Source organism: Trachemys scripta, chromosome 15 (assembly GCF_013100865.1).
Source record: "Trachemys scripta elegans isolate TJP31775 chromosome 15, CAS_Tse_1.0, whole genome shotgun sequence".
Lineage (NCBI taxonomy): Eukaryota > Metazoa > Chordata > Testudines > Emydidae > Trachemys > Trachemys scripta.
The window spans coordinates 20,653,715-20,665,827 of record NC_048312.1 but is presented as its reverse complement, the minus strand read 5'-3'; the positions used below and the strand labels follow the sequence as shown (position 1 = coordinate 20,665,827).

The following is a 12,113-nucleotide window of genomic DNA, read 5'->3' as shown; positions in this document are numbered from 1 at the left end:
GATATTTACCATTTTAAAAATCATACTTAATAATTTTTCCCCTTTGAAGGCTGCCAGCCTCTCTGAGACTCAGAGCCATCCTTACTGGAAACTTCTCCTTTGAACATGCTAATTGCGTGGTTTCCGAAAACATTGTACCAAAGGGTGGGAAGAGATTTAAAGATCCCTTTAATACACCCACTCAGAGGCAACATTTCCCTTCACAGGGAGATGCCAGCTGGGGCTGCTTTGTAAAATCGTATTCATCGTGTTTCCAATTTCTTAATCCGTATGCTCCCAACATTTACAATAAAACGATTATTACTGTTAATTTAAACAACAGCCAAAAAGCCCTGAGTCCTTTAAACAGATTTGGGAAGAGCTGTATCTGTCTAATCCTTGGAGCTGGTGAATCCCAGGCTTGCAGTAATTGAATATAACACGCAGTGCCAACCTGGTTAGTAAACTAAAGTACTTAGACTGACAAGTTGTAAACACATTCGAAACAGCTCTGGCCCTGGGCCAGTGTACGCAGCGTGTATAATATCCAGCACTTTTAACCACTCAGACTGGCCTGGATTCAGGTTGCAGGATTGCACCAATGGCAGCGACCCAACGTATCAGCTTTGAAATCCCCAGGAGAGCTGAATGCACAGTCCAGCTGTGGAGGAAACACCAGCCTGTGAATAGTGCTGCTGGCAACCCATGCTCCTGAAGCTCTTGTTCTAATCAGTGCTCCCTCTCCCTCCTCCATGTTCTGCCTGCAGCTCGGGGAGAGCAGGAGCAGAGAGCACTGATTACAACAAGCTTCAGAGCTGACTTGGTGCAAAGCTTCACAGAGAGAGCTCTCACGATTGACAGATGGGCTCTGGCTGCTGCCACGAGATGCTCTTACGAGATGCATTTATTTTTAAATTTGTGGAGGAGGGTAGCTGAGGGGAGGTGGGGGAGGAGGGTTCGAGAGGAAGGGGAGGAAAGGGTTGGGGATGGGATAGAATCAGGATGCTTGCTGGACACCTACAAGTGAAAAACGGGCCAAGCCAGCCTGAGAGGAAGCCCAGCATCCACCCCTCCCCAGGTCAGGCAGGGAATATATTGCTTTCCGCCATGCGCTGCTCCTGCACCCTGCTGATGACTCCCCACTTTCGTCTTGTAGGAGTGCTGCCGCTTGGCCAGTGTTAATTTGGTAAATGTAGGGCCTACTTCCCACCGCGCTGTGCAACAGCTGGGTGTGCTCAGACTCGGAGTTCCTTCTCCATGCGAGTGGAGGAGTTCCTAGTCCTAGCAGATGTTCTTCTCCCCCATGTGCGACGGGGCTGTTTTTCCAGGTGTATGTGCTCGGCATTCCACTTCTTTCTCTACCTGGACTGCAGAAGCACGGCAAGGAGTGAAGCTCTGGTCCCTGGGGCACTCCCCTTGTTTGTTAGAAGCACCAGGCGGAGCAGTGAGTGCTCTTGGAATTGGTGTGCACCTCCCTGCTCTGCCTCTTTGCTTCAGTGGGGGAGAAGGGCGTGGCCTCCTTGCCCACACCTGCTCACCACTTTGACTCACCACTGATGAGAGGGTGAGACCATTTCCAGTTCTGCAGATGGGAAAGGAGACGGCAGTTGGATGATTGAAACTAACTCCCTGTTCCTGCACCTGCTGAAGTCTGGTGCCAAATTCTCCATGACTTTCCTGGGCCCAGAGTACATTTCCCTGAGCGGGATATAAAGAGTGGAGGATGCAGTCCCCCTTGGAGGGTGAAGAGGTCCTGGTGCTGGATCCTGATGCGCTTCTGGTGGCGAGAGCTGCCCACTCAGTAAGGTACCAGATAAAACTATCAAAGCAGGAAATGTGCATTGGATCATCCATTCTCAGGAGGGAAGTGTTGAGCAGCAGCATAACCCAGGCAGAAGAAACGTGGTGTCTTATTGATCCCTGACAGCAGTGGGAGAAGCAGCAGCAGATCATCTGAATGAGCTCTAGGAATCCGTGTGTAATTTTCAGATACTGCCCTGGAAACCTTTAATGTGCTCTGAGGCTGTAGGTTCAACTCCCCTGGGGTTTCCTCATGCAGCTGCCGCACTGCAGCCTGAGGCAGCCAGGCCACTTGGGCTGGATAGAACTGAAGTCTCCAGCATCACACTTGAAGCTGGTTACATAAAAGGGATTAAAAACCACTGCAAAGCCTTTCAGAGGTGACCTCTCCATCTGATGGCCTTGGGGAGGCCAGCCACGGCAGAGTCCTGGGAGAGATGTTTGAACCTCTGAGGAGTAAAATCTTTTATTAAATATATATTTATAATATATATATATATAAGAAATTATATAGAAATGTTAATTTTAATATGTATATAAGAAATTTTAAGAGTCAAACCAGGAGCTTCCATCTTTACCATCTGAGAATACCCAGTAGGGATTGTTAGAAATCGGAGCCAATTCCTATGAATGGGAAAACAGGGGCTTCTAGAGCTGGAAGAGAAACTGGGTGACAGTAAATCTATAGCAATATTTTTTGGGTTAACTTAAAAGAGATTTAAAGGACTCATCCGAATCGGACTCTGTCTGTCTATACAAAATTCATTATATCGCTCCTGTTCCGCAGCTTTGCAATTCCGTGTTTACAGATTGGGCCTGTTCCTCACGGTCCTACACTGTCATCAGGCAGGGCCTGCTGATGAGAATGACAGTGCCATATCAGTAAGGTACCAATCCCACCATTTGCAGCAGGAGGGAGGTTGAAGTGGTGATGGGTTTTTAACGTTTTTTGTGACGTTATTTGTAAACATTGCAACAAATCCTTGGCCGTCCAGGAGCTTCATGCCTGGCCTTGTATCACAGATCTGGGCCACTGGGCATTTCGCAGCTACAGCCAGGAGAGAGCTCTGATCATCAAAGTGCCCTGGCTCCTTCCCCTTGAGTTGAAGGAAATCTGTTAAAAGTTTTAGGCCTATGTTTTTGCTCTGTGTTTGTACTGTGCCTAGCCCAATGGAGCTGTGGTCCAGGGCAGGGCTCCTAGGCATTCCTGTTACGAGTGATATTTAATAATCATAAAATAGATGAGCAGTTCTGATTATGTAAAGTAGAGGGCAGTGGTACACACACACACACACACACACACACACACACACACACACTTAAAGATGCTGTGCCTAATCACTGGTGTTTTCCTTGAAGCTTAAACTGTCTGCTGGATTACAAATGCCTGAGCTCCCCGGAAACTCCCTTTCAAGATGGCAAAATACATTGTGTCTCTAAGAATTTCACTGAAAGGAGGATGCAAACTCAAGTGCTTTCCTCTTCCATATCTTAGCTGGCTTGTGTATAGTTTTTACCTGTTTCTTTAGAGCAGCTTCCATCTACCGTTTCCTTTCACGAGGTGTTGCGATATTTGACACACTGCAGAACTACCAGAGAGGAGCCATTTTAAGGTCTTTCACTCTCAAACAGTGCTTACACAATTTAATAAGAGTGCTAAAAAATGTTGTTGTTGTTGTTGTTGTTGCTGAGGCTTAACCCCAAAAGAGGATCCATCTCTCTTTCTCGGAGTTGCATGTGGGCTCAAAACAACATCATAATGAGACTGTTGCTGCAAACTTTACGATGGAGAGGCTACCCTCTCTCCATAATAAATCACATGTATCTCCAGAGCCCAAAACCAGGGTCTCCCAGCTAAAGGAGAGCTCTGTTAGCTTTCAGATATGGAAAAGACTCATGTTCAGCCAATAGCATGCAGCCTACTGTCATATTCACCTAGATCCCAATCCTGTTCCCACTGACATGAACAGCCAAAACCCTTCTGATATTCACTGGGGCAGGACTGATTCCCAAACTATCCATGCACAGCCACCATAATGACTCTTCTAAACAATGCTCCTGTTTTCAAGGAGATTTGACTGTATGAGTGCTGGAAAGGGTTGTAGGCAGGACCGGCTCCAGGCACCAGCCGAGCAAGCTGGTGCTTGGGGTGGCAGCTTGTAGGAGACGGCATTCCGCCAAATCCTAGGGCGGCACGGCCGCTTTTTTTTTGGTAGTGTTCCGCTCCGGCCGCCCTGTAAGGGGTGGCGGCGCGGAGGACGGGAGTGCCCTGCAGCAAGCCCGGCAGGGCAGCCCGCATCCTTCCCTCCCAGCCGACCAGAGCAGTGCAGAGCCCTCCCGGCAGGCGGCGGGGCCGCGTGGCAGCGCCCTGCTGAAGCCCTAGCCGCCCCCCTTCTCTCTCTCTCCCTCTCCCGCTCCCTCCCCCTCCCCCCGCTAGCCGGGGCACATCTGCAGCGCAGGGAGTCCCCCTGCACCCTGGCTCCTGCTGCCCTTCAGGTTTTTTTTTTGCTTGGGGCGGCCAAAAAGCCAGAGCCGGCGCTGGTTGTAGGAAGCAGTGTTTTGCGTTAGAGGGAGACCAGGAAATGTAAAACAGAATTTCAAATAGATGGACATTTCTAATGAACTGTATTGTAACCGTTGGACTCTTTTTCTTCAAACTTTGTAGAATTGCTCCCTTTTGCCTTTGAGATTAAAATCTGGCTGTTTTCAGGCCAAATGAAGTTTCCAAGTCACAGTTTTATAGAGTTGCTAAAATGAGGTTTTATAATAGACACTTTAACTGAAGAGGTTACCTCTAGAACTGAGTAAATAATTGATTTTTTTTTCGATTTGGTGTCTGAACTGAAAAAAATCAATAGAATTTTCTGGGGTTTTCTCACTCTGATGAAAAACTGAAAAAATGTGACTGAAATGACATTTTGAAATGAACTGTTTTGATTTTTTTCCCCCTCATTTTATTTGGCTGAAAATATTTGCCGAATTTGCAGTTAGTTTTGGTTGCCCCCAAACTGCATTTTTTTGATGAATTTACTGTACGTCGCAAAAATGTTGCCCAGCTCTAGTTACCAGCTCTCCATAATATCTGTCTCTAGCCTTTATTATTACCCACATGACTCTGAATTCTTTTTTCCTGTCTTTCTCTTGTCTTTGCATTTTCGCTTTTGGGTTGTCTCTGTGAAAGTACTAATGTTGCATGTAATCCAGATAAGAAAAACCCATTTAGAGAATCAGCACTGAGATCCCAACCAAGTAGTGCAGATTATCCTACCCGCTAAATAAAATAGACCTGTTAAAAGAATAACCACTGGGGCAAGTTGGTGCGTGAGAACTACCTTAGCGAATGGCAGAAAAGAAACAAGCAGTCATCTTGTGGAAACCCCAGACTTCTGGGGTGGGGAGGGGTGTCCAGTGACACACACAATTATTAGTCAAGCTCATGGAGAATTATCATTACGTTTCTAAGTTACTGGGTAAATAAACTCTGTATATTATTTTTATCTTTGTACGTGTGCCCAGAAGCTGAGTGAGTGTCACATTCTTTATTAATCTATAACTAAATACAATAAATTTAGTTTGCCCTGAGGTCATATTTTCTAGGCTGAATAATGCTCCCCACTCCTTTCCTTTCATCTTCTTTCTCTGTAGAGTGAGCCAGATTTGGAGAAGGGCTTGGAGATGAGAAAATGGGTCCTGTCTGGAATCCTAGCCAGTGAGGAAACCTACCTGAGCCACCTAGAGGCTCTGCTGCTGGTAAGCACTTGTCACAGACACCAGATTTAATGATAATCTTCACATTTCCAGAGCAATTTTAATTCAAAGATTTCCAAGAGCTTCACAAACACTGACCGTCTCACAGTGACCTGGTGAAATGTAGGTAATTGTTATCCTCATTTTGTAGGTGGAGAAATGGAGGCATAGAAAAGCAAAGGGACTTGTCCTAGGTTACACAGGGAGTCATTGGCAGAGCTCGGAATAGAACCCAGGAGCCCTGACTTCTAGTCCTCCTGCTTTAACTACTACACCTGCTACCCGCCAGCTAGTGGAATAGAGATTAAGGGGACAAAACAAGGGGCTCAGGGACTGTAATTTCAGCATTCCTATCCTGGGAAAATCTGTGAACTGGGAGTTGCTGAACTACCCCAAGGAGAGAATTGGTACAGTCTAGTGTTTAGAGAGTCACTGAAGTGTCAGTGGGAACATCATGTAACAGAATAGGGAGGAGGAATTAGAACATGACGACAAAGACAAGTTTACTTGGTGCGTGTAGTAACAATCTCCGCGATTCTATGTTTAGCCCATGAAGCCTTTGAAGGCTGCTGCCACCACTTCTCAGCCTGTACTGACCAGTCAGCAGATTGAGACTATTTTCTTCAAAGTGCCTGAGCTGTATGAGATCCACAAAGAGTTCTATGACGGGCTCTTTCCCCGCGTCCAGCAGTGGAGTCACCAGCAGCGTGTCGGAGACCTCTTCCAGAAACTGGTGAGTGAGCTGCCACCACCAACGCTCCTTTAACCTCAGGTTTCAGAGTAGCAGCCGTGTTAGTCTGTATCCGCAAAAAGAACAGGAGTCCTTGTGGCACCTTAGAGACTAAATTTGTTAGTCTCTAAGGTGCCACAAGTACTCCTGTTCCTTTAACCTCAGTGCAGCTTAAATAGGCGTGTCTGAGACTCTCATTCATTCCTTTGCATGGCTCTGGTGTGTGGAGGTCCATGGCTGGATGAGGTGGTAGAATTTTAAATTCGTCTTTCCACTGTGGAGGGGTCATAACTAGGCCGGCAGTTTTGTGCTTAGAGGCTACATCATGATCCCACCAATATTACAAACACAGTCCATCTTCCAGAAGACTTTAGAGCTCCCCACAAAGCCTGCAGTGTGTCACTTGCTGATCATTCAGTTACCAAGGAGGCTGGCATGGCATCCTGACACTTGAGAGAGAGAGAGAGAGAGAGAGACTGTCGGAGCCCTTTGGAGGCACATAGAATAGAGTTCAGTTTCATATTTCACTTCTTGTATAAAATATCCCGTGACACTGCATAGGAGTGAATTAGATGCTAGTGGTGCATTGGCTGTGCAATTACTCAGTATGATTCATATGCTGCCTTGGAGGTTGGAACCATTGTGGTGGAGGACTTCCAAGCAGCTCTCAGAACCCTGCAGTTCTGTCCTCAAACATCCTGTGTCATACCTGACCATCCAGCCTGTTTGAACATGATTTCCTTTGGAGCCTGCTAGTCCTGTTCCAGAGCAAGCTACAGGGATTACTACAGAGGGACAGGAAGTGTGTTCTCTCATCCTAGAGACTTACTACTATTATTTATTACGTGTGTTGTTATAGCACCTAGGAGCCCCAGTCACAGACCCTGACCACATTGCTCTGTACAAATGGAGAACCAAAACATCATCTGCTGCATCCACATCCCCTGCTGACCCCCTCAGCACATGTGGTAGTGCATTTCACTAGCATTTGCAAAATTCTAATTAAAACTTACTAGCCCAGGCACAAAATCCATGTGCCCAGCCTGACCATGCCAGTGATGATATTGACAAAACTAATGAGATCTTACTCCTCCATCAGTAGACCCTTGCTCACCCTGTATTAACAGACAGCTAACACTCTGCCAGCTCTGCACTAGACTGCCAGATCAGCTGCTAGGACCTTGGTGGTGTTTCTTCCTCCTTGAACCGTTCCTGCTGTCTGTGCTCATCTGCCACAGGTCTGGGGGCAGTAGAGCGAGGCAGCCTCACGGGGAATAACCATGTTCTTTCACTATAACCATAGCCAAGGTCAAAACTACAGGTAGCTGCTTAGGTTGTGCACACAGAAGGCCCCTTATTAGGAATTAGCATCTCAAATCCTTCCTTTGTCTCTGCTCTGGCAGCCAGTCCTCTCTTGGAGCTAGTATAACCCAAGCCGTTATCAGATGATTGTTTGTTTCTTTTAGGCATTGCCTTGGGGCACTGCTGCTCTCACTTGGCCAGAGAAATGAATTAGTTTCAGATGTTTGAAAAAGGAAACTGGTGTGTGTGTTTATGTGCATTTCCACTTGTTGCTGCTCTGTTCCACCCCTCCCCTCGCGGCCTCCTATCCGTTTTGCTTCGCTCCATCTGCACTGTTGTTGTTACCTCGTGCTTTGATATTCCACCCTCCTCTCCCTGTGCTTCTGCTATTCCCTTTGCTGTGATGGTGGATGTGTTTTTTCAGTCTGGTGCTGAGAGTTCCCCTAGCAAAGTTCAACAAAAGACCTCCGTGTGCAGAACACAACAGATGAGAATAAAGCAATTTACAGAGCCTGAAGATGACCTAGAGGTTCCCAAGCCAGATATACCTGATTGTCTGCATTCAAAAGGCATCCCTCTAGCCCCTCCCCTATAGTGTGCAGAAAGCAAAGGATTACGGGAGCTTCATTTTCTTTTCTAAAAAGAAAAGAATCTTCACATTCCTTAGGTGTCTCTGATTCCCTGAGTTGGGGAGACATTCCACTGAGTAGCTTATTGGATGGAGAGTGCAGTTCACCAGGGTCACTTAATTGTTAACATCTGTGTGGCAATGCACCAGCTCCCTTCCCTGTTGACTTGAGACAGGGGGACAATATTTTATGTGCCCTCCAGCAGCTCAAGACAAAACCGCAAGAAGCTGCCTTTCACTGCTGGTGTATTTCAGTCAGGAGGAGATTGGTTGGTGCCTTTGCAGATAGGTCATGGACATGGTATGCGGGGCTCAGAGATTAGCTCACAAGGGCTGAGCCGCTTGCTAAAGCTGAGATGCAGGAAGAGTGCTGCAATCAAATGATGCTTGATAAACTGCCTTGAGAGGGTAGCGGAAATAATGCTACTAGCTGAGGGAGAGCTCTTCAGATGAATTACCATAGCTGGCTTGTCCCAGCAAGCTTTGACTTGCTGTATTGCTACTCTGGCCTGAGTTTAAGGCCGTGCCGTACAGATCCCATGTACCTGGCATCCATGATACTCTTTTTCTGTTCCCCTGACCCTTTTGTGTTTGTAACAGAATTGGCAAGCTATGTTGGATCTGTGTTGGGAGCAGCTTTCCCTAGTGTAGCAATAACTCAGCGATGCGGAGTGAACATCCCAGGGAGCTCTGGGCTTGCTTAGCTATTTCAGCTCTGGTGATTCCGTGCAGTGGTCTGACAGATACTGCAACAGTCACTTTATTCCACTATTTTCTCTGACAAACTGAGCGTTTTGCTGTACTGGACAGAGCCAAACCATTCTTAGCAGGCAGTTAAAACCATCTCGACGAGAGAGAGAGTGCTGAAATACCGGACATTAGCGCATGGTCAGTCAGGACGCATATCAGGTCCTTTGAGCAGACTTTTTGCATGTGGCCATACCATGAGGTAGGATTATGGTGATAGTTTGGAGTCTTGATAATTGTACTCAGAGCACTGGTGGCATTCATAGAATATCAGGGTTGGAAAGGACCTCAGGAGGTCATCTAGTCCAACCCCTGCTCAAAGCAGGACCAATCCCCAGTTTTTGCCCCCAATCCCTAATGGCCCCCTCAAGGATTGAACTCACAACCCTAGGTTTAGCAGGCCAATGCTCAAACCACTGAGCTATCCCTTCCCCCCCATACCTATCTCCTAGAACTGGAAGGGACCCCGAAAGGTCATCCAGTCCAGCTGCCTTCACTAGCAGGACCAAGTACTGGTTTATTCTTTTTATTTAAACTGTAAAATAAAGAACCCTAGATTGAAACTGAAGGCAATACACCAAGGAGACTCTGGAATCTTGCATATTGTGGCACTCTCTGCAGTGAGTTTCTGCTAACAGAAACCGTTAAGGTAGCTGTATTATCCCACCTAGTCAGCTGGGGGAGAGAAAGCACCAGCTGTCAAGAGTAGAACGGGGTGAAATATTCTGAAAATATATTGGAGAGCTTTAAAATGTTTGGATTTTTAATGAAAAACTGAAATTGTGTCTCAAAAAAACATTTTTTTTAAGTTAAACTTCTTCATTTTTCAACAACAGAAAAATGATTTTTACCAAAAACCAAATTGTTTTACCAAAAAAAAAATTGTTTCCAGTTTTTCATAGAAAAATGGGAAAATTTTAACCAAAATAAGAATTTTCTGTGAAAACGTTTATTTGGCTCAAAAAGGCATTTTTCATCCAAAAATGTCTTGATGATTTTTTGGACCGACTCTATTCAGGTGTGGTAGGGAAAGAAGAGCCCTTGCACTAATGGAGAAATCAAAGCACTTATGTCCTAGAGATGGCGGCTAGGATGTGATTCCAAAATTGAAATGTTATAAATCTCCCAGCAGAGACTACGGTCAGGATTACTGGTCGTTTGGGGGTGGTGGTACAACAGTGCTAGCGATGGATCATATGCTTTCTGCAGGCCTGGGGCCAGACCATCCCTGGCATCCGTGCACAGTTGCCACTGATTTCAGTAGGAGCTGTGCCATTGTACAGCGGGGCTGAAATTCGTTCCCTCGTCTCTCTGTGGAAAATCACTTTAGGAGGCAGCTCACCGTTTCTCAAGCTACCATTACTTAAATAAACTGTGTAGGGAAAGATGCACAGAGGTACTGGGAAGCTACTCTAGTGCCAGGCTCTCCTGCGGGAGGCAGTGTAGGGAATGATGCAGAAGTACTGTTTGTGGGGGACGCTCACAGCTACGTTAGAAGGAGGGTCTCCGAGCTGGATTCTCTCTAGAATGGTGTAGGATCACTGGCTGTGGGGAAGTTCTCCGCTCCTCCGGTCCCAGTCTCTCAGCAGCAGTCACAGTAGGGAATACTGTCAGTGCTGGCAGTGGACACACGGTAGTCATAGGGTAAGTGAAGGATTGAAAATACCCTCCTCTCCTTTTCAGTAGCGTCCTTCAGTGCTCCTTCTGTTGGTGTTTTTCTGATTGTACGCTGGGAAGCCCATTTGAACTGCCGAGGTGTTTATAGCACAGCTGCATGTGTCTGCAACACAAAGGTTACTTTAGAGTTCAGACATGCTTGGAATTTGCCCAGGGATTTCCCGGCTGGATCTTACGCTGTCTGGCATGAACATGACTGCTGTTTAGAAATCAGCAAACAGGATCAGTGCTAAGACCTAGTGATTAATAATGGCTCATTACAGGATCCAAGGCTTGCTGTATCTTTATCAGGGTCCACCACACATTCTGCTGTTGCAAAATCCCGCATTGCCGTCCAGGCCTTCCAGCAGTCGTTCTGTACTGTGTGTATTGTATTCGACTCTTCAGCACTGCTGTCCTTAATGCTTCAACCATGTGGCTTTAGATAATGTCTGCATGGGGTAATATGTCTTGGGTAATATCTGGGTTTGTTTTAACAGCTTCAGCAGATGCACAGAAGCAAACGAGTAGCTCATTGGGGTCACGTTCGTGCTATAGGCCTGAATCACTCCTGTCTGATTCATATTTCATGGCAAACAGCCAACAGCTCCTGCAAAGTTTCATCCATGAGCTAAAATATTAATAGATGCTAATCTGGCAGTTTAGAAGGGAAAAACTAGGCGATGGTAATAATGATTTGTCATCCTCCCAGGCTAGCAAATTAACTTCTGCCGGTTAAAGGAGCCACCACACCAGGAGCACCTGTTCCAGTGGGGGAGAATCCACAGGAGGGAGGGGCACTTCCTGTTCAGAGCAGCCTGAGTTTCTTTGGATTGGTGTAAATCAGCCTCTTCCCTGGTTATTCAGACTCCCACCAGCAGCTGTCCCAAGCCATCCCCCTCCCTGGTGTTTACTTTGCTTTGTTTTGATTCCTGCAGGCCAGCCAGCTGGGAGTGTACAGGGCCTTCGTGGATAACTATGAGGTTGCCATGGAGACGGCAGAGAAATGCTGCCAGGCCAATGCTCAGTTTGCTGAAATTTCCGAGGTAATGTCATGATGTTCAGACACACGCCGCCCGGAGCTGATTAATACACTGCGATGTCGCTCCTGTGCAGTCTCCGAGTGCCTTTGCAGCCATCGCTCCTCGGAGAGGCTGGGACTGGAGGAGCTGTGAGCAGGGCCGGCTCTAGGCACCAGCAAAACAAGCTGGTGCTTGGGGTGGCACATTTTTAGGGGCGGCCTGGCCGGTGCCAGAATGCCGCCCCTAAAAATGTGCCCCGGCCGCCCTAGCTCACCACCGCTGCCGCTGCCACAGCGCGCGAAACAGCTGATTCGCACGCCGCTACTCGCCCTCCCTCCCAGGCTCTCAAGCCTGGGAGGGAGGGGGAGATCCCGAGCGGCCGTTTCATGCGCCGCTGTTCCCCCTCCCTCCCAGGCTTGGGAGCCTGGGAGGGAGGGGGAGAAGTGGCGCCCGCGCCGCGGCCACTTGGAGTCTCCCCCTCCCTCCCAGGCTCTCAAACCGG

At 47.4% G+C, this 12,113-nt stretch overlaps 1 protein-coding gene across 1 annotated transcript in view; it reads left to right on the top strand.

The window, feature by feature from the left end:
- Positions 1-12,113, top strand: part of BCR (BCR activator of RhoGEF and GTPase) — a 131,186-nt gene that overhangs the window by 67,787 nt on the left and 51,286 nt on the right. The window contains exons 3-5 of the mRNA XM_034790606.1: positions 5,425-5,529; positions 6,074-6,259; positions 11,528-11,635. Coding sequence (XP_034646497.1) covers positions 5,425-5,529; positions 6,074-6,259; positions 11,528-11,635 — 399 coding nt within the window. The remainder of the gene's footprint in view (positions 1-5,424; positions 5,530-6,073; positions 6,260-11,527; positions 11,636-12,113) is intronic.